Source organism: Conger conger, chromosome 7 (assembly GCF_963514075.1).
Source record: "Conger conger chromosome 7, fConCon1.1, whole genome shotgun sequence".
Taxonomy (NCBI): Eukaryota; Metazoa; Chordata; class Actinopteri; order Anguilliformes; family Congridae; genus Conger; species Conger conger.
The window spans coordinates 48,669,015-48,696,437 of record NC_083766.1 but is presented as its reverse complement, the minus strand read 5'-3'; the positions used below and the strand labels follow the sequence as shown (position 1 = coordinate 48,696,437).

Genomic DNA, 27,423 nt, shown 5'->3' with positions numbered 1-27,423 from the left:
AATTACACAGCCTAATCATAGCCTAATTTCATTTTTTTCTATTCATAAAGATTTAGGTCCAAATTATAAAGGCTCCTGTTACAATACTTGTGTTTTTCCAGCCACACAATGACTAATCATCTACATTTAGTTATTATGATCATTCTGAAAAGTATGGCATCATAAGCTATGGTTCCGATTAAATAATCATCTAGATGTGTATTCTAACCTACTTTTCTAGAATAATCTGCTTCATTTTTAGTGATAGCTCATTCTGTTAAAATATTTTTGTGGTGTCCCTGATTTCTTCCTTTTCTTGTCTTTCTTGTCTAGCCAACTGTAAAACTTAATTCAGTTGCCTTCAAAGTACCTTACAACAACTGCATGTACACTCACTGAGCACCTTATTAGGAACACCAGTACACTGACTTATTCATGCAATTATCTAATCAGCCAATCGCGTGGCAGCACTGCAATGCATAAAACCAGGCAGATACGGGTCAGGAGCTTCAGTTAATGTCAACGTGAAACATCAGAAGTGAATGCGGAATAATTATTGGTGCCAGTATCTCAGAAACTGATTTCCTGGAATTTCCTAGAGTCTCTAGAGTTTGCAGAGACTGGTGCATCCAGAAAACATCCAGTAGCAGCAGTTCTGTGGGCAGAAACGCCTTGTTAATGAGAAAGGTTCGAGGAGAATGGCCAGACTGGTCAAAGCTAACAGGAAAGTGACAGTAACGACACATTAAATAAATAACGACACATTACAACAACAGTGGTATGCAGAAAAGCATCTCTGAACACACAACGCGTCAAACCTCTAAGTTGATGGGCAACAGCAGCAGAAGACTTAATACGCCTAAAAAATAAGTATAATAAATGCCAAATAAAGTGCTCACTGAGTGTATGCTAGCTAGTGTATACGTGTACTTGCACTTATATATTCCAAGATTTCTTTCTTGTTTCAACATTCAAGTCCAGACCCCCTTCCCCCATACTAAAGCCAATGGAATGGACATTAAAGGGAGTGATTATCATGAAAACACTATATTTACGGATTTAAGAGACCGAGGTGCAGACCATATTTAGCCTACTGGGTAGCCAATTTCGCTTTATAAAATGAATGTGGCAGATTTAAAAATGCAAAAGAAAAAAACAGACTTGGGTCAAAAAGTAGCCTAAATGAAAAATGTGATCTGGCTCATGTTTGTCTCATTTGAATGTATAAAAAAGTTTAAAGTGTGAAATGACAAGGCTTGTTTACATCCATCCTTTGATTTATTTTTCAGCTGTAGCTGTATTTTTCACGTTGTCTCTACCGGAGTATACGAGTAGACACAAGCGTAATAGGCGTGGCTATGTTTTGGGATGGATTTTTTTTCGTCTCGACGCTTGAAAAGCCATGTGCTGCAAGGAAGTAAAGAGACAGTGTTACGGACGGCGGTAACATGTGCATCAAAGAAGCACCGCAAAATGGACAATGTCAGTGTCAAGTTAATAATTTTCAATGAGGTAAGAAACTTTAGCTTTACGTTGATTGAAAATAGCTAATAGCCTAATAATAAATAACAGACGAACATCATACAGGATTTATAGGCTGTTTTGCCTGCAGAGTTAAGGTAGACTACTGGGTTATTGTTTGGAGTCCCGTGTCTAAAATAGGCTTCGCCGCAGAACTGACATATCTAACGTGCAAGACAGAAGTTTTATAACTTTGTTTTCCAATTCTGTTTCATAATTCTGCTTTACATGCAGTGCAAAAAGTTACGTAATATGTCGTTTGCCTGATAGAGGTTACATTTGAGTACTTTTTTTTTTTCTCTTTTTTCAGATGGCAGCCAAACAGACGGATCATACTTATGGAACGATACTGGATTACAGCGAACTCATTGATTTCAGTTGATTTATCAACCTTATTTCCTTTGGATAAAAACAGACACTAATTATGAAACAGTTTTTCTCGTCGAGTGAGTGTTAATAGGTTTGCTGAGATGCCTATGTTATATATAGTCATAGAACTGATTATTGCTCTTTTGTCTATTGCTGGAAATATTTTGGTGTGCTGGGCCGTTGCCATCAACACTACATTGAAAAACGCCACGAACTATTTTTTGGTGTCTTTAGCAGTAGCAGATATTCTGGTCGGATGTCTTGCTATCCCCTTTGCCATCACGATCAGTATTGGGCTGAATTCGGACTTTTATGGATGTCTTTTTTTAGCCTGTTTTGTCTTGGTTCTGACCCAAAGCTCAATATTTAGCCTTCTGGCTGTTGCAATTGACAGGTACCTGGCCGTCAAAATTCCACTCAGGTGAGTATTTTGTTGAACTTTTTGAATTTGCACGCACGGTCATTCTTTTCTCTTGACAAGCTACCACTACTAGGTGATTGATCTGCTCATAGCCTACCCAGCTAGAACAGTTTATGACCAGCTTGACCAGCTCAATTTTCAAACTTGTCAAACTGGCATATCTGTATTTTACAGCAGGGCAAGTTTCTGATTCTTCCATGGAAAGGGTGTGTTACCCATCAGATAACCTTACTTTAAAAACGAAATCCTAGTCCAAAAGGTTCAATTCCGTATGAAAGTGAATAGCATATGTGTAGATCTCCTGTAGCTACAGGCCTTCATTTGTGGGCTGTGGAGGCTACGTGAACAACAGCACACCAACATCTAGCTACTTGCCTTAATTTATGTGAGACAGCAAAATCTAAAATGTGTTAACCATTAGCTACGAAGGCATGTTTATTCTATGAAGGCAACAGGGCAAAAGCCTTTAAAATAAACTGCACCGGTGGCGCAATGGTTAGATTAAATAAAGCAGATAACGGCACAATCCTTAATTATTCGTTGTCATGCAAGTCGTGACCACATTTATTCGAACTAAAGGACATAAACGAAACGAAAGAATGCGGTAACAGACAGTAACAATGATCTTATTAAAACTGCATGGCATCCACTGCCACTGACGCCGTGTGTTCATCGTCTCTTTCTGTAAAGTAGCTTATTTGGTTCAATCGAGCTGTCGTTTATATTAACGGCTTAATTTAATGTTAACTAAATTTTATTTGCGGATTAATGTAGTGTGATGTAGTAGCATGAGTTATCTTTGACAGCAATGTTTTAAGGAAAATGTTTTGCGAGCGCTGGATTTTCAACTAACTAATCTTTTATGAAATAATTTAAACTGGTCATTCATTGCCAGTTAATCGTTATATTTCACTCCATGCATGTCATTTCATGATTTGTAATCTTAACTATAGGCTAGAGTTATAATGAACTTTTATTTGAAATCAATCGTTGTTTGCAATGTTTTGTATTGTTTTGTAGTGGGTTGAGGTGTAACATGAAGAGCAATCTTTAACTAGAGGTCTACCGGTAAGAGATATGCATGAATGAAAACCATTTTTACAAGTCAATATTAAAATAGTTCAATATTTGTAATACAAGGCTAGTGCATTCTACCATAATTTCTCTTCATAGTACTGCAAATAAGATTGAGGCAGTCTCACATATTTTTATTTAACTTCAGATAGCAAAGAATCCCTCTGTATTATGTGGATATAAGTAGGTTTATGGAATAGGCTAGTTAGGCCCAGACCTGGGTAAAATATGTAGTTGTTTTTGTACTTGTACTTTTGTAGTTGTACTTTTCTACACTTTACTGAGCCTGTCTGATGTATTGGAACCTATTAAATACTCTCAGAAAGTTAAAACCTTGTATTCTGGTCCTCTTGGTTGGCTCAATTGCACCAGGCAAGATCAGTGGAGCACAGAAATATATTTGAATCAAGAACAATTACATATTTGACCCAGATATGGTTACGTCTGTGGCCAATTTGTTCCGAAGCAAATCCCCAGCCACACACTGTCTATGACAGCTCTGGTTTTTCAGCTCTTGATTCCAGCTGTGATTTTCAGCATAAACACTCTGACTGAGTGGGGGATGAAAACCATTGACCTGGTGACCCAGAGCATAATGATGTCCAGCTTCTTCCAGGCATTGCTTGGCACTGCCTGAGGACAGACGACATCAAAGCTCCCTGTGAAAGATAGATTAGGGCGAGCAATGAACCGCATGCTATGAAGGACAATCCTTTTGTGGCTTTCTCAGCAAAAAAAAAAGAAAATAAATGATTATGGCGAATTAATCTGAGCAGGGTGCCGCATTGCTTTTTAATAGTCATAAATGGAACATTTGTGAAAACAGAAGCTGATGTTGGGAGTACTTGTGTCAAACATGGATTAAGGAGCTCATAAAGTACGGGCGGTGAGGAGCGTGGTGAATTTTGGTAGGGTTCCAGCAGAGTGAAAATAAATCAGGAATATTTCCGTTTAGAGAAGTGTGTCCCGCCACTTGATATTGGAATGAAGCTGTGAAGGCATAGCGTAGGGAAGGATTTCTGGGTCTCTTACACACCCGAGAGAAAGCGCTCAGAAAAGGTGTGATTTCTGCACACCTTGTTTGTCTTCAAGGATAAATGCTCTCTTAGTCCTGCCGAATACCTCAGATTCCAAAGTACAAAGTACAGCCCAGTGGACGCCTTTTCCAAAGGCAGCTTTTAGCCCCAGTTTTATTTATCTATGTCACACTCGGTCATATTCATAGGTCCGTGTTATTGCGGCAGTGTCCTCCTTGAGGGGAGTTCTCATCCAGAGCTGGTACTGCCAGCCAGAGCTTGTTCTCACTCTGCGGTCCATCACTCAGACCTAAGAGGGGGCTCTTTCTCACTGACACTGGGACAGCCTTGCTGTACAAAACACTCCCAGGATAACGCTCCAGCCAGGTGTAGCTGCTTGCACAGTACAGTAATGTTCTTGATATTTCCCTACACTGTATTTGTGATCCACTTACCTTCCAGATAGACATAACTGTTCACTGTGAATATAAATGAAATGGGATAATAGAGAGGAAAAATGTCTGCAATTGATATGATAATATTCAGTGGGCTCCAGAATTATTGGCACCCCTGTGACACATGAAAAATACTTTTATTTATTAATGCGACAATGGAACCAACAAAAATAAACATTAATTTAATAAAGAATACATTTCACTAAAACCAAGGTTTCATAATTATTGACACCCCTGGTTTAGTCTCATTTGGCCATCTAAATTCTGATTGAACAGTTGAGACCAAAATTAACTTTTGGTCGGATAAACCATCGGCATTTCGCTTGATAATCTGGTTGCCTCTACCACAAGGCTGAGATGTGAATTTTCCCAAAGCATACTGTACCTCAAAATCCACTCAGAAATGGTTCCATGACAACAAAATCTATGTTGCATCTCAGGCGCTGGACCTCAAGCCAATCAAAAGTCTGTGGGCTGAACTGAAGAGGGCAGTTGATAAGAGCAAACCCAAGAATGTGAAGGATCTAGCAAGGATCAAGAGGAATGGTTCAAAATTCCTCCAAATGTGTTCCTTAACCTTGTAAATCATTACAGGAAAAGACTTGTTTTTCCTCTGCTTTTCTCATTGCCAGAGGTGGATGCACCAATTACTAAACCAAAGTGAAATATTTTTCACATTGGCATTTTCAGTGATTAATTATTTAGCAATATTATTATTATTTATTGTAAGTATTTATTTGTGCATTGCCAGTCAGGGGTGCCAATAATTCTGGAGCCCACTGTACACCCAGTGACCACTTTATTAGGTATTTATGAGACTTTTTGGGGGGATTTATTGGTAAATCTGCTGCTACTGTAGCCCATCCACTTCAAGGATCAAGATGCTGTGTTCAGAAATGTTCTTCTGCATACCACTGTGGTAATGCATGGTTATTTGAGTTACTGTCACCTTCCTGTCAGCTTGGACCAGTCTGGCCATTCTCCTCTGACCTCTCTCATTAACAAGGCGTTTTCACCCACAGAACTGCCACTCACTGGTGTTTTTTGTTTTTCGCACCATTCTCTGTAAACTCTGGACAATGTTGTGCGTGGAAACCCTAGGAGACGAGCAGACCCTCTGGCACCAACAGTCAAAGGCACATTCATTCCCCATTCTCATGTTTGGTCTGAACAATAACTGGACCTCTTGACCATGTCTGTACATGCTTATACATGCTTTTATGCATTGATTTGCTGTCACATGATTGGCTGATTACATATATGCATTAACAAGCTCGTGTAGAACCTAATAAGGTACATTTATACAACTACTTCTGTGTTGTCGAAACCCAGATTCATCACTTCAGTCTAATTTATGACAGCTGTGATTGCTGGATTCTGTAGCAGAACTGTATACAGCGCACAGTTTTTGGGCTGGTCTCTTTGTCCAATAATGAGAGTACCACCCAAGTGCTGTAGAAATTGGCACACAAAACAACATAAGTCACACCAAGCTGGTTGATCTTGCAGATGGTGGTAGAATATGCTTTAGACTTCAACAAAACACTGCAAAACTACCAAACCCTGCTAAAATAGACTGTTGTGGTAGAAGGCGTTTTATATAGACACTTCTGTACTTCATACAGTCAGGTCCATAAATATTGGGACATCAACGCAATTCTCCTCTTTTTGGCTCTATATACCACCACAATGGATTTGAAATGAAACTAACAAGATCTGCTTTAACTGCAGACTTTCAGCTTTAATTTGAGGGTATTTACATCCAAATCAGGTGAACGGTGAAATGAGATAATGAGGGAATAACACCCACCTGGCCATGGAACAGCTGAGCAGCCAATTGTCCCATTACTTTTGGTCCCTTAAAAAGTGGGAGGCACATATACAAACTGTTGTAATTCCTACACCGTTCACCTGATTTGGATGTAAATACCCTCAAATTAAAGCTGAAAGTCTGCAGTTAAAGCACATCTTGTTCGTTTCATTTCAAATCCATTGTGGTGGTGTAGAGCCAAAAAGATGAGAATTGTGTCGATGTCCCAATATTTATGGACCTGACTGCATGTTGTTTATGTTTCTCTTGGGAATTTGTGAGCCTTGACTCATGTTTTGCATTGGTTTAGCATCAGCAGCTTGCTGCAAGTGCAGCATGTTTGTCTTCGATTCCTTTTTGTTTTGTTAACTTGGTTGAGAGTCAATTTGAGGAGACAAAAAAAGTAACGCAATGTAGTACCAGCTCACTGACTCACTGACTCTCTAATGAAATTATGTGATTCATTAAAAAGGAAATTGCAAGTTCACTACAAAATGAATTTGTTAAATTATTAATATTACAGAGAAAAATTCAACACCATGTTAGAACGCCTTCAGTATGCAAATCACCAAACTAAAAGAGGCTTATAGCCCACTATGAAAATAGAGAAAACATCAGCAAACTTTTCCCCAACATTGTTTGGCTGAGAACATGCGAAACGCATCCCAAACAACCAGGCTGACGCGGCCTGGCAGGGTTAACCGAGGTGCGCAGATCAATCACCGTTTCCCCCAACACGGCGAAATGCCCTGCCAGATCAATAAATAAGTGTCACGTGTGATTTATTGACGTGCCACCGGTTCCAGGCAAAAGCCACCGACGTGGCCCTCAGTCCATCATCTCCTTCCCCCCAATTGGCCGGGCGTCTGACGGTGCAGACGATCATCTTGGCTGGAAGGAGACCGCTTATGTCGCTTCCCTTCTTTGTTCTGTCGGGCATTTTGAGTTAATGCTCTGCACCAAAAACCGCAACCTGACGAACCTCACAGCTCCTGAAAAAATAGGTGTACAATGCACTTAATCGGTCCTATTTAGCACTTGATTTCATCCATTTCTTCAGAGACATTCATTACGTATTAAGTTTGTCATTAGTATAGACATAAATACACTGTTTATTTTTATTTTTATCTGTGAGCCAATCCCAGCTAAAGGTTCTTGCATCACTACAGCACTGAACTGACGTCATGGCTTTGGTGCAAGAGAACGTCAGGTCAGCATTGCACAAATGTTGCGAGACGGCTGGGATGCCGTTGCCATGGCACAATTTTCTGTCTGCTTCAGCTTAGCTTTCCCAGTCGAAGCGAGGTGACAGAACTGTGCTTCAAAGCAGTCGGTATCAAACAAAGCCTCAGCACAGTGCTACTTTAACCTTTTAATGTGTAAAATTGTGAATATATGATTATAATGTGTACCTGTCATCTAGTCATGACACCAGTTAGCCTAAAGGTATAATAGGTCATTTCTGACTTATAACGGTCAAGAGAGGAATTGCAGCAACAAACACCTTCAAACACAGCTGTTTATCCCTCCCCCTTCTCTGTGAATGCGCTGACGTTGAAATGCCATTGGCTGTGGCAATTAGAACCACTTTTTAACCAATGAGCTTGACTTATTGTACAGTGTCGGGCCGTCAACTGTATATTTTGAAACCTGAATTTATAAACACAGGCAGAGGGCCTTTTTCAATGAAAGGAAGGGATTTACAATGGTCTTGTAACAATGTTTTAATACAAAAAATCTTACCTATTGTACCCTTAAATCTGGAAAGTGTTTGCTGTGCATCCGAGGAGCTGGGGGAACTTGATTGACCCTCTTTCATCCCTCAGAAACTCTTCACTTTTCCCAGGCCCTGCTCCCATTCTCTCAGTCACAAAGGAGAGTGCCAAGTGTGAGCCAGCCCGCTTCTTCAGAATGGAGCCTGCCACTAAACAGGCTCATTGACTGAATCGTGCGTTTGCCCAGCCAAGTTTGCAATCTTTCTGCCTTCAGTGCTTACATTGAACCGCTCTTTAATGCGATGCAGGCAGCAAACTTTTACCTTCTGGGAGCCGCAGAGGCTGGTTCATATTCAGTCGCTCGACTGAAATCGTAAAATGTTCATGAACGTTTTAACGTCGCCCGACATTGACTATGGTCGCTGTTGTGATTAAAAATACATGTCATTTATGAAGTATAAACGGAATGTCACTGTGACCAGCGATGTCACTGATGTCAGTGGCAGTTGCCGGGCGGAGTATAAACCAGCCTTAGGGTCATATTATCATTTTTGCCCAGTGAAGATAATGTGCTGTGTAAAGCAGGGGAGGTGTGAACATGCTACAAACGTGTATACAAATCACCCAGCAACACAGCTGGGTGAAGCCAGCGCTGGTGTCGTGTTCAATAGGAGATGAATGCAAAAATAAAGCCCCGCTGGACTCGGAAAGAGGCCTTGAGCAGGTGGAAGGGAAGTTCCTAATGCGTACTGTAAATTAGCTTGTGTATTTCCATTCATGTCAAGCAGCTGTTTGGCTTACTGTAAAAATGTTTTTTTTTTTTTGGAGAAAATAACAAATCCCGCACTATAAGCGTTAAAGAAGAACCCTGTGCCTTTAAATGTTTCAAACATGCGCTTTATTTACAATGCCTGGCAGAAGGCTGGCGGAAGCAGAGAAACAGTAGGGTTATAAACGGGATTAGGGGATTGGGAAGGAGTGTGAGGTGGGATGCCAGAGGGCTGTCGTCATGCCAGGACAGATCCATTCAGCGCTCTCGCTGGCTACGGAGAACATTCCGGCAGCTCCATACAGAGCGAGAATCGCCAGTTTTTCGCCTGCTGGGCAGCGACTCAAGCGACTTGGTAAGAGTCTCCCAGATGGACAGATCCACATGCCTTTCACTAGAAGATCCGTCTGCAAAGTGTTAACGAGTCATTCAGCCTGAAATTCAGCTGTGTTATCAGTCCATTGGCCTCGGTGATCCTACAGTAAATATGACGTCCGTACCTTTGTTTCCAGTCTGTGTGAGTGAGTGCTTTTTCAGGACTCGTTTGACTGTGGGCTCAAGGTATGCATTCACTTTATCCACCTTGATAAGTAGTGTTCTCTTTAGTTTCCCATAAAGTAAATTTTCCATGGATTAATATTAGCTGTATGACCGTGAAGTTACTCCAAGAAGCGGCATGTGATTTGTGATTCATTATATACAGTATTATCGGTACCCCTGACTGGCAATGCAGGAAAAAACAAAAAAATCTAACATTGGATTTCACCAAAATCAAGGTTTCATTATTTTTGGCACCCCTGGTTTAGTACTTGTTGCATCCAAGGATAAGAGCATGGAGTCTTTTCCTGTAATGCTTGACAAGGTTAAGGAACACATTTGGAGGAATTTTGGACCATTCCTCTATGCATATCCTCGCAAGATCCTTCACTGTCTTGGGTTTGTGCTTATCAACTGCCCTCTTCAGTTGATCATTCTACCATTGATCTGAACTAGTGCCCCTGGACAGCCCCAAAACATCACTGACCACCATATTTCATGCAGTTTCCTTTTATGCATCTCTGCTTCAATGCCAAATGCTGTATCTGACCAAAACGTTCCGACAATTTGGTCTCATCTGACCACTGCACCTTTGTCCAATCACAATTTAAATGATCAAATGAGATCAAAATTGAATTTTGATCAGATATACACTCACCAAGCACTTTATTAGGATCATTTTCACTTCATTACACCTACTTATTCATGCGATTATCTAATCAGCCAATTGTGTGGCAGCAGTGCAATGCATACAATCATGTAGATATGGGTCAGGAGCTTCATTTAATGTTCACATCAACCATCAGAATGGGGAAAAAAATTCAATCTTAATGACTTTGACTGATGGTGCAGTGGGTAGCACTGCCACCTCACAGCAAGGAGGTCCTGGGTTCGAATCCCCGTCGGCCGGGGCCTCTCTGTGCGGAGTTTGCATGTTCTCCCCGTGTCTGCGTGGGTTTCCTCTGGGTACTCTGGTTTCCTCCCACAGTCCAAAGACATGCAGGTTAGGCCAATTGGAGAATCTAAAATTGCCCGTAGGCATGAGTGTGTGAGTGAATGGTGTGTGTGCCCTGCGATGGACTGGCGACCTGTCCGGGGTGTATTCCTGCCTTTCGCCCAATGTAACAGTGGTATGCAGAAGAGCATCTCTGGACACACCGCGCATCATAACTCTAAGTGGATAGGCTACAGCAGTAGAAGTCTAAAAATAAGTAATAAATACCTAATATATATCTTGCAACAGACATTTTTTTCTTGATTGGGCTGATGCTTAGATTCACAAGCTTCACAGGCTTGCCATGGTGAAAGTTCACACCCTGACAATGACACAGGAAAGCCAACCTGCCATACCAATTAATTCAGCAAAAAGTAGCACAGAGCTTGTGGTAGCTGCGATTTCCTGCGATTGCCTTGTGGTTGCTGAAGGCAAATTGATATCTCTCAGGCAGTGTTAAAACTATAAGGCCACTGATTTAAAAGCTACACTAGGCTATTTCATGTTGCTGGAAGACTTAGCTGACAGGCTGTGCTTTACAAAAGTCAAGTAAGTGACCAAATTACAACAGAGCATTTATTTTGCCTACAAAATATAATCACTAAATTATTTAACAATTATTTAATAATACCCTTGTTTTTAAGTGTGTTTTTGTCTGTGTGTCTCCACCATATTTACTGCAGCCAGCAAGAAATGTACCTCTTGAACAATAGAAACAATTCATCATAATGGCTTGCATTTATTTGTATTTAATGGCTTACATTGGTCTTTCTCACACTCAAAGCTGAAATCCGTGGTTTATTTCAGGATAAAAAGCACATTGATTTAATTTTCAGTGTTTTTGTCTTGTATTGCCTTGGCTGTAGTGTTTCTATTCCGGGTTACTGCTTGGGGTGCAGTTAGAGCACAGCCGGAAATAACAGTGCCCATGAAGCAGGTGTGGTTTTGCAGGCGTACATCGTGAACACGGCCCATTGAAGCTAGCCATTACGTACAGAGGAAGGAAAGTCCCTCCACAGCCAAGTGCACACATCTTTTCTGCATGCAGGGAGGCTCTTTATACTGTAAAAAGGCCATAATGACATCCTGTACTTCACAGATACGTGGGAAAATCTTAGTTCTGGTGGAACTCGATGTATACATCACCAGAAATCAAATTCACCTGACATTTTGAAATGGTGAGCCATTTAAAAGCTGACCAGTTGAAGTTTTGCAGTGGTTGAAGTATTTTTAGAATGTGTGCTATTTTTGACGAGCTTGCCAATTCTATTTTGACTGTTTTGTGGGCTATTACAGTTGTCATTTGAATCAACAGCCCATACGGTAATGGTAAAACTGACTGTGAAGCTTTGCCTCCGGGTTAATTTGCTAAAAGGGAGCTACATGTTTGTACATTTCAGATGTAATTGTCTGGGTGCCACTCTGAGAACATTTGCATTTTGTATTATGGAGATTAATCTTGAGGTAAAATTAAACAGGGTTGTCTCATAAACACGGTTGTAAATATAAAATGACATCAACTCATATGACTACATGCTGGCAAACTGCCGGTTACTTCGCATGTATGTATGTCTGCGGCAAGAAGAAAATGTAAAAAAATAAAATTAAAAAATTAAAAAAGCCACATCCTGGAGGAATACAAAACTGGTGGTATATGTTACAGCATGAGTGGCAATTGATTTTATCAATGCCATTTAGAATACACTGAAGATGGTGCATTGGCTCAGTGTAAAACTGCCACAGCATATACTTACTCTATAGCACCTCCTTTTTCATTAGCTGTAGCTAGTGCTACAGTAACTGTTAACTGAGGTACATTTTCAAGGCCTTCATTTGTTGAAAGTATGAAATGATCCAAAAGTTGTGCTTTAAATTGCAGCTTTCTCTGGTTAAATTATTCAGGCCTGGTGCACAATTGCCTAGTCATTTTATAATTGCCTTATAATTACCCATGCCTTTTTAACAGAAAAGAACACCTTCATAAGCACTCTATGGTCAAAAAAGCCCACTGTTCACACGCTGCTAAAAAGTTTCCACTTGTAAGCAGTTACCATAGAAACATTAGTAATATTCCTCGAGGCACTGAGTCAGTTTTAACTGTAATGGAAATAATGTTGCTCTAGGGAAACTCCTCACAAGAGATGCCTGCACATTTTCAGTTTTTTTTTCAGGTATTGGTTTCAGATATTTGTCCTTAGTGGAATTAAGTGCAGTTTAATTGCATGTTATCCATTTGCTTACTTAGCCTATGTTTACCATGTGAACTAGACTTGATGTTCATGGCTGTAGACAAATTATATTTTGTGAACTGTCCCTTACCCATCCTGTTCTGTAGTTGTTATAATGACCTGTGGTATGCACTTATTGTATGTCGTTTTGGATAAAGGCGTCTGCTAAATGAATGCAATATCTAATAAAGGTATCTAATGTTTGCTCTGTACCTATTCAGATACAAGGAGCTGATGACAGGCAAGAGGGCCAGAGAGATCATCGCCATTCTGTGGATACTCTCTTTTGTCATTGGTCTCATTCCCTTCCTGGGGTGGAACAATAAGCAGGATGCCTGCAGGAAAAACAGCAACGTCACAGAGGACAGCTCTAACCGAACTCGGAGAGGGAGCGTTAGCGGCCCCATGGACAGCTGTCACCTGCCCTGCTTGTTCGAGAGCGTGGTGGACATGAGCTACATGGTGTACTTCAACTTCTTCGGCTGCGTGCTGCTGCCCCTGCTCATCATGCTGGGCATCTACGTGAAGATCTTCAACGTGGCGCGCAAGCAGCTGCGGCAGATCGAGCTCAAATGCATCAACGGCGAGAACTCGCACAGCCTGCTGCAGCGGGAGATCCGGGCGGCCAAGTCGCTCTCCATCATCGTGGGCCTCTTCGCCCTCTGCTGGCTGCCCGTGCACGTCCTCAACTGCATGAAGCACTTTGTGGGCGACCAGGGGCGGCCGCCCTTCGTCATGTTCATCGCCATCGTCCTGTCGCACGCCAACTCGGCCGTCAACCCCATCATCTACGCCTACCGCATCCAGGACTTCAGGAGAACCTTCCGGAAGATCCTCTCCAAGCACGTCCTCTGCCGGAAGGACGAGATTTACCTCGGCTCCAACGGCAGCGCGATCAACAGAGATCAGATCAATATGACCATTGACCCGTTGCTATAGGGACCAGGAGGGGGGGTGAGGAGTTCCTGTAGTGTTTTGTGTTTTCCAAAGGCCAATCAGAAGTGTGGAGAGAAATGTTTACAGAACAATGGGATACAAGGTGTGGACTGAACTGGTTGAATGTTGAGCACAATGCCTTCAATGTAGGTCTTTCATTTTGTTAAAAGTGCTGAAGAGCCAAGGGGACAGGTCTTGAATATTGGGATTTCTTTGTACATATTGATTTGAAGAAAACCCAAATTTTGTAGGTCGTCGAGAGTTTTAACTGGACAGACAGTACTGTGGCTACCACGATCTTTATGAGATTTGTGACCTGAATTCTACCCCCTGCCCAAACCAATATTATCCTTGAGTACATAAACTTGAAGCTTCTTTCTCAGCCTTAACTTTGTCAGAGGAATAATGTGGTCAGTGTTTATAATTTATTGTTGTCGTTTAAAAAAAAAAAAAAAAAAGAATCAGCCTGTAGCATTGAAATTGGAGCAAGACAAATGTGTGTTTTAAAAATATATTTAGAAGTACACATGACTCTTGCACTTGCACAAAACCAATCAAGTGGAATGGTGTCTGTGGGCTTTTGTAAACATGAAACACCTGTCGAGAAGCTCACATTTATAGCAGTAGTGCGACTTTTTGAGCTGCCAACACTGAATGAAGAATGTAGAAAGAATTAAATATGCTAGCTATCGTGGATGGACCTCCAATGAAATAATCCAGTTTTTTTTGTTTTTTTATGTGACATGTACATTATAAGTTAAAAGAAACTGGTGTGGTGTGGTAATATTATGGACAAACACTTGTACACAAGAGCAGTGATATTTTATAGTAAAGTACCGTGATGTGAGTGTGTTGGTAACACTTTTGTGTCTGTGGTTCGTAAATGTTAATTTAGCTCAGCTCAGGAATAAAGTCATGTGTTGACTGTAAAAAGCAAAAATCCCACAGAACGAATCCTTGCGGACAGGAAGATGTGAAATGCTGCAAAGTCTTAATGTTACAAGATAAACGAAAAGTACCATTTTGTGCTTCAAAACAAATTTTCCCCTTCCAATGCAAACCGTATCGTCAACAGACTCACTTATATGAATTTATTTCAAAATTGGTATTAGTTCCTGACATTTTACATACACTCAAATTTAAAGTAACAGATTTTTTTTGTGAGACATGCATAAATATAAATACCTGTTGCTTAAAATCTGAGAAAAATTGGAAACTGCACATAGCTACTTCGCTGAAGGAAGACTGATCTTGTTGAAACAAATCACTGGGGGAAAGTTCATGCTTCATGCACAGCATGTTTTAAAGAATACAGACCCTAAAAATGCTCTACATCTGAATCTGCGTAGCGGTGCCTAACATTCCACCGCTTCCTTCCAACCCAAAACCCGGCAACCCCCACACACCCGCTCCCAATTCCAGCCTGTCCGCGATTAGAGGGGCCACATTCTCCCTGTTCTGGCTCAGCCCCCTGACTCTGTTGATCACTGCAAAGTCGACCACCGCTGGCTTTCCCCCCGAGGCAGCGTGCGCCATGGGAAATAGCGTGTCACAGGCCTGCTGGAGCTCAACCAGTCAGCTCGAAATTAGTCACTCTTTCGGTTTGCTAGGGGGCCATTTCCATGCGACAGATCCCTGTGCACTGCCGACATCAGCTCATTACCCACCTCCCCTAGTATTTATGCATTCAGACAAACCTACACTAAGTATACAATACGAGTTGGTCGCTCCTTGCTCTGAAATAACCGAGTAAACACTACACAGACCGCAGGACAGAAGCCACCGCACCGCACTAGTCTTGCAGTCGGAGTGAGAGGGGCGGGGCCTTTTTTTGCACTGATGTCACAAAGGGCTCAGACGTCCAGCCACATGCATACTGTATATCCAGTTGGCCTGCCCCCAGTGTACTGAACTTCAGTGCAGCTGGCATCTGCCAACCAAAAGGCTGCTTGCCATCTGTCAGAACTGGCTGTCATTGAGACATCCATGAAACCATTATGCAACATGGACTTGTAATGTGGAGGGTGGTTTTTACTTTGTTTTATTTATACCATGTGGCAGACAGCTCAGTTGTTGTTTTTTTGTTTGTTTGTTGTTTGTTTTGTTTAAGACATGAAACCTTCCAGAAACCTTTCATGGCAACTTAAGATAAGAAAAAAAATGTGGACATCTGGTCTGACCAACAGGGCATGTCATAAGATTAACTCTGTAATGTGCAATTCCAGCTTGTTGCCATTCATTGAGCTGGATTGTATGAGAAGTATTTTCTTGAAGTATTAAATGGTTAAATGTCTAGAAAAGAGCATCCTGGTAGAGCGGACTCCCCAAAGGAAGGTTATGTACATGCACTGGGACAGACTGATAAAGCAATCTGAAGACACATTCCTTTCTCATTCCAATCAGTAGACTGCCAGATGCTTCCCTGGTCACACTATAATACACTAGCACTGCTGAACTGAGGCATACTGTGCAGGATTTTTAGCCTTGCTGTGTTTACCATCAAAGAATCATCCTCAACCCTGCCCACTGAACTCCGTCTTTATATTTCAAATCAGTTTTTATTTGAACCCATTAAAGTAGTGGGAGTTTTGACATTTCTTTGGTACACGTTGTCAAGCTAGGTGATGAACAGAAATCTTGACATTTTTAATATCAGCCAAAGTGAGGCTACAGCCGTGGGCTTTTCTTACAATACTACTTTTGTCATTAATCACAAAGAGTTTCTTTCTGCACCACCTCTGTGGTCAATTACTTCGCATAATAATTTTAGTCTTCAGTCAAACAGAGTATGGGTTAATAACTTTTCCAATAGCTGTTGCCATTGAGGCAACGCAATTCCAAAAGCTCCAGAGAAACTTGACAGGTTCTGAACCCACAGGTTCTGTAGCCGCACACACCCCGCCCAGAAAACAGCGTCACTCCCAGAAACATCCTGAACACATCTTAGAAGAAATACAGGCAAAGGAGCAAGGATTTGGCAAGTCAGTTCATTGATATGACTGAGCCTGGTAATTTTATACCTTCAAGGCAAAAATCCTGCATAATTTGTCTCTAATAGTGAACTTTAAATCTGTAGAAATCATCCAAATGTGCATCTTCCAAATGTACTGAGGCCCCTTCACTTTTATTGATTTTAAGTGGTGGACAAGAACGGATTCATGACCATCGCAAAAACAAGTAAATGATGTTATGGGACACTTGCAATCCGTTTCCAGGCAGAAATATAAATTTTTAAATAAGCCTCATGGCATCATGGGTTGACAGTATTTATTTATAATCCCATCCATTGTTGATGAAGCCAGGAGATGCTCCCTCATAAATCCAAGGGCTAAAATGCAGTGTACAACATCCAGTGTATTCCAATGCAGATATAGTGCCCATCTGTCCTGCACTGTATTAACTATCCCCTGGCAGCACATTTCATTATTTGTGTTACAAACATGTTTTGTGGGGTAATCGGTCCCCCAACCAGTTTGCTGATTTTGGAAAAAAATACAGACCAAGCGTCTTCAGTTGAGCTGTTCTGCACTGGGAAGACAAAATGGCTTTCATGAGATACATTTTTGCCATGTGACAGTATTATCACTACACAGTGTGTACAGAGGGCCATATAACAGTGTTTAATATTCTCTGGCAAAGGTTAATTGTCACACCACAACATACTTAGCGCAACTGTAAACTAGTACTGTTATTTAACAAAGGAAATCCTATGTATGGTGACTTATTTTGTTAATAAAAAGATATGTTTGAGTAGAAACATCTGTGTGTTTTGCTTTAAAATGACAGTTAAGCGACTTAGCCACAGAAGAAAATCTGAATGACTAATCCGTATGACTAATACAGTACTGAATGACAATGTGAATGAATAACATGGGACTCACTGGTTGTGTCAATCAAAAGCAGGGTTTCCCCACACCATACTGGGTCTTTTAGGACTCTTTAACAGGTCCACTATACTGTACATGCCCTCACAGCCGAAAGGGTGAACCACTGTAAGATGAATGCGTGTGGCAGGTCAGTCACCCCCAATGCTGACCAATGCTTTTCACAGTAAGCAATGGGAAAGTGGCCACATCTAAACCGGACACAGCCGAATCACAAGAGTGGGTCCAAGTTTCACACAGCTGGGCAATTGAGTGTTTTAATCTAACCACAAACATAAAATCACAAACACTGCAGACGCCTGTAGGCAGCTGCAATAACATTAACATTATGCTTTGAACTCCATGACTGCATTGTACATCGACGCAGCAGCAAACACTTGTAACGGCATGCAATCCATATGTGTACCCCGCCCAGCCAGGAAAGGGAAAAGAAAAAAAAGAAAAGAAAACTATCTATGGGAATACAAAACATCTTCGACAGCTTAGTTGTTCAGGGCTGGCAGAAGAACGATAGTGTCATCTTAAAATAAACAAAACTTCTAGAAAGAAACCACAAGCTCAGGAAACAGATGTACATTTTTATGGACATAGTAGCTCAAAATACTCAAACAAAAACACAGTGTTACATCAGCAAAATACAGACCAACAAACCGACACAACAAAGTTATACAGAACTAACAAAAAAAATAAAAGTTTGCAGAACTGTACTAATTGACTGACCAATAAGGTAGAACAATTAAACAAACATAAATGGGTTCCATTTATACATTTTTTCATTGGATTTTATCAGACAAATCCAATATTTATCTGAATGAAAATTTAGACTAGTTGATTTCTTTAATGGAAACATACCCAACAATGTTTTGCGATTTTTTCAAGGCAAAATGGTTACCCGATGGCGCACATGTGTACCAAAGAGTTAGTAGACCATTATCAAGCCACCATCTTTTATATGCCATCATATTGTTTAGTGTAATAACTGCTATGAAGGCCTCCCTGCAACAGCTGGAAGGGCCCGCCAGGCCATCTGATAGCTAAGTCAACATTCGCAAATGACTCAATAAGGATGTTACCCGGGTGAGACTAAGGAACTGAGGACACCATTCCAGCACCACTGGAGCAAGGGTGCCCTAAAATGGCATCCCTACGTGAAGATGCCTCGTAGCAGTGACACGAAGAGCCTGCTTGGCTGCTAGGAGCACCAAACATTTCCCCCAACTGATCCACCCAGGGACGAGGGGCTTCAGAAAGGCAAAGAAGCGCAAGTATGTGCGCCGGGACTAAGGGGGGCTGGATAAGAGCGTCTGCCAAATGCCAATAATGGGGGAGTGTCGAGTGTAGACCTCCAGGGCCTGGGGCCTATGTGCCCTGGCCTGCTTTTCCAGAGAGAATGTCGGACATCTGCTGGTTGGTCACCACCTCCTGCTGGGACAGCCCCATGGTCTGGCAGAGGTAGGCAGCCAGAATGTGTTTACACTGTGGAGGGGGGAAGACAAAGGGTGGGGGGGGGAGACACAGAATGCTATAGAGCTCAAAAAATGAACAGTTCTCCGATAAACAGCCGACTGTGCATGTATTATGCATGAGAGAGCGGGAGGGAAAGAGAGGCACAGGGGGAGCGAAAAGGGGAGAGGAGGGGAGGAGCACAGTGAGAATTTGGGAGTGATAGAAATGGGGGGTGGGAGGAGGAAGAGGAGTGACAGAGATAGATAGAGGAGGAGTGTTTTGAGACAGAGACAACAAACATTGACATTTAAAGATAAAATATGAGCGAGAGAGACAGAGAGAGGGTTCAACTGATGAGCAGAAGAATTTTCCCCTGCATGGTTCTTAGCGCAGCTCTAAAACACAGAATCCAACCCAAGCCCCTAAAGTACTGATGGATGAGATACCAAGCTCTTGTTTGCATGTTCAGTGCCTCTGGGCAGACTGAATGGACTACATCTATACAGAATGAGACCCATCTTGACATCATATCTGTCAGCTTGTCTCAAGTTAACCAAATTGCTTCTCATTCAACAGTATTACTCATCTACAAATAACATTAAATGGGAGGAATTTTGGCCTGGGGAAAAAGGTTTTTGAGGATATTTTAATGTCGTCACGGAACACAGAGCAAGGAGCCACCGGGTCGTCACCGCTTTCTGCTTCTCAGAAGAGCAAGCTAATTTTAGAGCCATTCTCCAGAGAATAAATCCTGTCTGGTGCACGTATTTGCAGGAATCAGAAAAAGTACTGCAATGCTTGTGGTGAGTCCACTTGGCAGGAGAGATAGAAGAAGAGGCCAAGGATGAAATCCACCAAGAGCAATATATCTTAGATTTAGCATGGAAGTGTAATTAAAAAGAACATTATGAAATTAGTATAATTTCTTCTTATTTAAACTTCACTTGCAACCCACATTTTGTGTGACTAGTACCACCTTGAGATACAATATACTGAATTGAGTTTTCTCTGAAACTTTGAAACTGCCAACGAGAGTTGAAGCCATTTGTTTGGAGCTCCACGTCTATGGAGGCGGATAAGTGTCCTCTCAGAGCAACATCATTAAGACGTCAGTTGAGACTCAGAACGTACTGCATTTCCTGAAAATGCCCTTTAAAAAAAATAAACAAATAAAACTAATAATACGGACAAGCAGTGGGTGGGATGTTGCAGGGAGCGATACTCTGTAAACTGTGCATCTTTGAAATGTTTGGTTTTTCTTAGACAAAACCAGTATGTGTGGCAGAAATAACAACTGACGAGCATTTTGATTCTGAATCAAAGAATTTATGATTTTCCCTTTTTTATAGAATTGGCTTTATAATTTGTGGTTGGCAATATGACCTTTTGGCGTCATAAAAAAATAACTTCTAATCTGAAGGAATCTGGCGAGTGTGTATACTCTTAGCAGTTATCAACAATATATGCCTGGATTTGCATAGAAATAAAGATCACACAAATTTGAATCCATAATAGAGACAAAGCCTTGTCTGTTACTAAGGTAACCTCAGGCCTGCCGCTGTTTTTCAGTCACACGCTAATAAACGACGCATTACTGGCTTCCTCTCCGCAGTGTGAACTCACTGCAGCCGAGCTGCCGCTACGCGCACGTGACGCTCGGACGCTCCGGACAGGAAGTGGGCGGTGGTTACCAGCAGGCTGTCGTTCCTCCGGAGGACGGAGAAGGCGAAGGCCGGGCAGGGGCAGTAGTGGCAGGAGGTGTAGCAGGTGTACAGGCGTCCCGACCCTCCGATCACCTGAGACAAAACGGCCACACAAACTCGCATGAAACGACACATCTGTAACCGCCAACACCCGTCAGAAAATACTGAGGGGTAGACTGGAAGCCCACACAAAAGAATAGTGTAGAACAGTGGTCCTCACTCCCGGTCCTGGAGAGCCGCAGAGTGTGTTGGTTTTTGTCTTAATATCAGCCAATTCAAACGCAAGGTGAGTTAACTGCGCAATTAACTGCTTTAACTGATCAATTAAGTGCTGAGTAACAACAAAAGCCAGCACAACATGCAGTTCTCCAGGACCAGAATTGAGGACCACTGGTATAGAGCTATAGAGGTATACACGCACCGCACACCAAAACCCAATATAATGCTTTATTCTTATTTGTATCAAAAAATGTTTATTTGTATCAAACAACATTTCGATCTCACACGCCAATGCTACAGGGAGGTAAAGAAAAGCCTTTCACCTCCTCTGCACTCTGAACACAGGGACATAGGCTTAACGTGACATTTAATACTGACAAAGTGGTAACATGAGACCCCCCCATAATAGTTCCCATTTCCTGCCCTACTCCATCAGTAAGGCCGAGTGCTGCAATATTCTTGTCACAAATATTAATACAAAAGAGCAGAGGTGGGCAATTCTCACCTTCAAGGGCCCATCTTCACGTCTCAGATGTCAGCAGGAGTCACCCTCCAGCCACCATCTGATTTATAACCAGTACCATCACAAGACTCACCCTCAATCTGTTTACTTAACCTCCCGAGACCCTGCGTCCTTAAACAAGGGCATTCAATTCTGGCTTCCCTGAGCTCTATACAGAATTTCTCTCAACATAAGGGACATTAGCATTAAAATGAAATAAAATAATTTACTGCAACATGTTTTTGTCTAAGACACTTGTATTATGTTACATTACATTACATAACATTATTGGCATTTGGCAGACGCTCTTATCGTACGTACGACGTACAGTTGATTAAGCAGGGTTAAGGGCCTTTATCGTGGCTACACCGAGGATCGAACCACCAACCTGGCGTGTCCCAGTTATGCACCTTAACCACTACGCTACAGGCCGCCCTACTGCCCTACTGTCACAAAACCTCAGCTTTTTTTTCTTTCTTTTTCTCCTGGGTCTCAGTGGGTCAATGACAATAAGCCCACAAAATACAAGCTGACACGGAGCTCAGACTAACAGATCCTTCAACTGCACAAAATAGGAGTTTCCCTCCATTACTGCAGAAAAACACCTACACATAAATTCACAATAATTTTGCACTGGAGGTCAACAGGTACAGTTACACATTGTGATTTATTAATCCTCATGTCCATCTCGTTTTTTAAGTTACGATTTCTAGAAAAAGGATTTTACACACCGTAACGCAGCTTCACCCCATATTGCTTAGTCTAATCAACTGTAAGTCGCTTTTGATTAAAAGCGTCAGCTAAATGACAAATTATCATTACTAATTATTTTGATTGCGACGCACCCAGACTCTGTTCAGCTGAGCGCAGAAAACTACATTTAAGTTATGAATTCTAACCATCCATCAAACAATAACACTCTGAGGCAAAGCATAAGTATGATTAATGACGTTCTTTAGCTTTTAAGGCATCGATCACAAGAGCTGCAGAGAAAGCCTCTGGCAGAAGCCTTCAGGGCAGCTGCATATGGATGTGGTCTAGCAGCAGTATATCCTTCAGCACGCTGCATGGGAAATTCACCAACTGACCAAACAGCAGCGGGCCGGATGTGCGCTGCTCTTTCACCAAACTGCCATAAAGTAAACAGCCGCCGATGAATCCAGGGTCAGAAGAAACGTGCCCCAACTACGCTCTGCGCAGACATTCTTTAAGTTCTCACAAAGCTTTTATGGCCTTACGGCTGTTATAAGTAGCGTAATCTCACGTTCCTGTTATCTGCGTTGCCCGAATGCGGAATGCTTACGTACTGAGCAGAGGTACGGTAACGTCTCACAAAGGTTGAATAAAACAGGAAGAAACTCAACTTTCCCTCGCCTGTGAAAAGTGTGACTTTTGGGCGAGTCGAGTTAGGGTCTGTGTACTGCAAGGCCTTGCCCGGTGACCACAAGAAGTCTTCAGACAAAAGGTGTTTCAGCAAAACACACTTACTGCAGCGACAGGCAGACAGGCTTCAGATGTACTTGTTGAAAAATACTGCTCACAGCTCATCCGGGTTTGCTTCCCTCAACATGAACGCATCTTTTTCATTGGTGCTTCTATTCAATACAATTTTATTTGTATTTGTATTTATTTTTACAAAAAGAGGTATTACAGAGCAACAGAAGGGCAAAAACAAAAAGGACAAACCCCATGTACATGAAATAAACAAATACAAAAAAACTCCCCAGTGGGGAGAAAAACCTTCAAACGGTGGTGAGAAAAAACACCCCGATGGGAAGAAGTCTCAGGAGGAACCCAGCTGTCCAGATATAACAGAAATGTAATGCAAAATATAAAACAGGTAGGACAAATCTTGAAATCTGATTGGTTCATAGCAGTGAAACATTTTCTATATACCACTGCTGTGCGTTCGAATGCCTGTTTATAGTTCTATTTCAAGTAACACTCCGCGGCAAAGCAGCCATTCGAGTCAAAATGAAAAAACGTTTGATGCAAGGTGATGCATCTCAATCACCTTGCAACAATGTTGCCCAGAATTCGCAAGCAAGCAGAGACACAGAGCTACACACTGCCTCCGCTTCCACGTGATTCAGAAACTATCCGATGCGAGTCTTGATTTGCAAGAGAGACTTGTGTCCGTAAGCAGGCAGAAGTGTGAGAGCTTTAGGTTGACCGCAACATGGAAACTTGTGGACCGAAGAAAGCAGAGCAGCACTTCTCCAAATAATAAAACGAGCAGACCTACACAGCGTGATCCCACTAATGTTGAACAGTTTTTCAGTGCTTGCACACTGGTACAAATAAACGTCAAAAAGGCATAAACTCTTGTTTAGCTTGCAAACGAACTAGCTAGTGAGTTTGGCAGAACGACGTTAGAGTTTTCTAACATTATATAGCAACCACCTGGCACTACTTGCAAGCATGCGGGAAGTACCTCCTTGTAAATTATTCTTGTAATGAAACTGTTAATAAAAATTTTTTTTGGATTGTGTCTATAATATCTATATTATGATGTTTGGATACAAATTTCTATATGCCACTGCCTGTCGTGAGTTATTGCTTAAATCTATCAGAGCAATTCAAAAGGGTTGAGACGGTTACAGTTGTGGTAGAGAGGCGGGGTGAGGCATTTGCATCTCCTGGATGAGCTGAGAATTTTCTCTGTCACTACTTGTTTACTACTGTTTACTTTAAGCCCAAGCAACAGCTGGGAAAGTAAACAGTGATAGAACGGGATAATGTTATCTGAAGTGATTAAACTGTTTTTGTAATGAAAAAGATAAGCGTTGAATGCTGAGTAGAGTCTGTTAACAGATGATTACATCATCTAAGCGTCCAAGCTGGATTAGCATCCAAGCTGGCTCGTGTGTTATTAACTTTACCTGTATTACCGAGCAGGAACTGGCCTTAGAAGAGCATACAGTCTTTTTGCTTACATAAGGGGAGATACCACAGGTGAAAACAAATTCCTTTCCTCCAATGAAAATAATGCTTTTTTTTCTTTGAATGGGAACAGAAATGCAAACATTTTTTGTATTAGGACAAATTTTTTTAGGAACATATCCAAATTAGCTCATGAATAATTAAAAAGCATACATTTGCATATTAGTCGAAGCTTTTTTGTCTCTGGATTAAGTCAGTTAATTTTTGTATTTCAATGTGATGAATGACTCAATAGCTGGGGAATTAGAGGTCTTTTTTTAACGTTTTTGTCTAGCTGATTAATTATTTTAAAAACCCTATGTACACTCACCGTGCACTTTATTAGGAACATTATTACTTTATTACACCTACTTATTCATGCAATTATCTAATCAGCCAATTGTGTGGCAGCAGTGCAATGCATACAATATAGTCAATGTATAAACACTCAAAAACCTAATCACTGAACAAGCCGCCATATAGTCCTCTTGCACTAAATCATACAGTGAATAACTAAGAAAAAAAAATCTGTTTGATAAACAAAACCTTTTAACATTTCCAGGTAAATTCCTTACTCTTACCAGCCCCACGTATGGTACAGTGTTCCCCAAAACAATATAGGCCAGCGGTAGAACTTTTTTCCAGATTCACTGTACTCAACCGGGATAACTGAAAACTGCAACTTGTGTCTCTTAAACCAGTACAGACAGACACATTACGGAATAGACGCTTCAACTGATATATGATAACCTGTGGCATGAGTTTATGGCTGGAGTCAGCGCCAATATCCTCGCACAGCAATTGCACTATGCTGTCACCGTCTTCAAGTTTAAGTCCATTTTTATTCTCAAGGACATCGCAGAGGTTCATACACTTATTCTTTAGCTAAAAGTGTGAAAACGATGCGTGACCGCACCCCTATCATAAGTTAAAATACTGGTCTGAACTTCAGTTGTGCAGTACTTTTCTATCAAAAGTACGACTTTGGTTCCTACAGATATATCATTAGGGGGGTGCTGACAGGGCGCAGCAGATAAATCTGATTCACCCGTGTAAGTAATGCTTTTAAGATGGCAGGATGTGCTCCATTATTAACGGGGTAACAAATTCTTCCCCTGAAGTCTAGAGCTATGTCATTCCTCAAAGTTATCAACTGACTTGCGAAATAAATGCCTCGTTTATCAATGTGGCACTTCATTAGAAACAAGTGACCACATGTGAAGGAAGCACACAAAGACAGCAGCTCATACCTCCTTAATGACATCACAATGGTGAGCTGAAAGAGCTTTGTCTGATTGGCTATGATGCTAAAACCAAGAAATCATGGCGCATGCCTCAAGACAGCTCAAGGTACTCTCCTTCCTTCAGTGAGGCCTGGGCGGCAGCTGCTCGTGTCCGAGACTACAGATGTGTGCATACCTCTTTGTTGGCAGTTTTTATTTGATGTATTTTCATCAGATCTATCTGGAGCAATGTTACTAAGCTAGCTAGTTGGCCAATCTGTCGCTATTTCTAGAAGTACCATGGGCCTCAAGACACTGGTGCACAATAATGGGCAAGAAAATCACTCAAATTTGTGTGGTACATATTATGGGATTTTGTGTCAACACAGTTAACAATTTAATAACCATGATATTGGTATCATGAATTGTTTAATAAAGAAATGTTTTTGCAAGTTTTGTAACTGTTTGTAAGTGTAAACAATTTTTTGGTTACTTTGAATTTAGAGAAGTCAGAGTTTGCTTGAGCATTAATGTACAATTAGCAATGTAATGTATGTTAAATGGTAAATGGTTGGCATTTATATAGCGCCTTTATCCAAAGCACTGTATAATTGATGCTTCTCATTCACCCATTCATACACACACTCGCACACTAACGGCGATTGGCTGCCATGCAAGGCAGCTCAAACCAGCTCATCAGGAGCATTTGGGGGTTAGGTGTCTTGCTCAGGGACACTTCGACACAGCCCGGGCGGGGGATCGAACCGGCAACCCTCCGACTGCCAGACGACTACTCTTACAGACTGAGCCATGTCGCCCATGAGCCATGTTACATTGCTAATTTATACTATGTAAAACTGCAGCATTGCGAAAAACCAATTAAGGCTAATCAAGGTTCATACCAAAAGTAGTTTTCTAGATAAGTTTGAAGGATGATCTCAATCATTTGTGCAAAAAGGTGAATCAAGGTGAATGATCATATCTCCCAGCCCACTAAACACTTGTAGGGGAATCTCAGACAGCGTTCCAACACAACTCATAGTTCCAGTCACACTGTACACTGCCAAAGGCTGATAAGGGTGGGGGAGGGGGAGGGGGAGGGGTCACAAAAAAAGCTCCTAAAATAAATGGGACAATTCCGCTCCACAGCAGCAAAAAACCCCCCCAAGAAAACAGCTCTGGCTGTGACCTCACCACACAATTTTTGTACATTGAAAATCTGGTCCCTCTCGGGCTGCGATGGAGACCAGCGCCCTGGCCCTGGAGGATTCTGGGTCAGAACACATCAGCTCAGCAGCTATAATGGCCCATACGGGAGCGGAGGGGCTGAGGGGCTGAGGGGCTGAGGGGCTGTGGGCTTGTGGGAAGGCAAGACCTCCAGCACAGAGAGCAATGCGTCTAAATCAAACCTTGGAGTGACAGTAAATCATAGACTCAGTGATCCGGCCATGCATCATTTTCAAAGCCAAAGTACAGTTGGACAGGCTCAGAGACCCGGTCTAAAAATATTTTTGGAAGCTGGTGATGGCAGCCTGCCAAAAAAAAAAAAAAGACCAAATTATTTGTGCAGCTTCGGGGTAAATAAGCGCAGGACTTTTTAAGTGAACAGAAACTGACATAGCAAAATGTTCAGTGTAAAATAAACTCTGGTAGATTTAAGCAATCTAATCAAGTACTGTATGCTTACTATGCAGATTGTT

General features: G+C 41.6%; 2 protein-coding genes across 6 annotated transcripts in view; one reads left to right on the top strand and one right to left on the bottom strand.

Moving 5' to 3' along the window:
• The first annotated feature begins 1,358 nt into the window (after window positions 1-1,358).
• Window positions 1,359-17,581, top strand: adora2b (adenosine A2b receptor). Of its 2 annotated transcripts, none has more exons than XM_061250395.1 (3): window positions 1,359-1,491; window positions 1,811-1,946; window positions 13,110-17,581. In XM_061250395.1, the coding sequence occupies exon 3, from the start codon at window positions 13,123-13,125 to the stop codon at window positions 13,825-13,827; it is 705 nt and encodes a 234-aa protein (XP_061106379.1). In that variant the 5' UTR covers window positions 1,359-1,491; window positions 1,811-1,946; window positions 13,110-13,122; the 3' UTR covers window positions 13,828-17,581. The 2 variants fall into 2 exon arrangements, with proteins under 2 accessions (XP_061106379.1, XP_061106377.1); XM_061250393.1 differs by having other exon boundaries at window positions 1,811-2,290.
• Window positions 17,582-18,266: 685 nt separating this feature from the next.
• Window positions 18,267-27,423, bottom strand: part of zswim7 (zinc finger, SWIM-type containing 7) — a 28,564-nt gene continuing 19,407 nt past the window's right edge. For all 4 annotated transcript variants that reach the window (XM_061248933.1, XM_061248934.1, XM_061248935.1 and 1 more), the window contains 2 exons: window positions 20,846-20,950; window positions 18,267-19,184 (listed from right to left, as the gene is read on the bottom strand). In XM_061248933.1, the coding sequence (XP_061104917.1) occupies window positions 19,068-19,184; window positions 20,846-20,950 (222 nt within the window). In that variant the 3' untranslated portion in view covers window positions 18,267-19,067. The remainder of the gene's footprint in view (window positions 19,185-20,845; window positions 20,951-27,423) is intronic.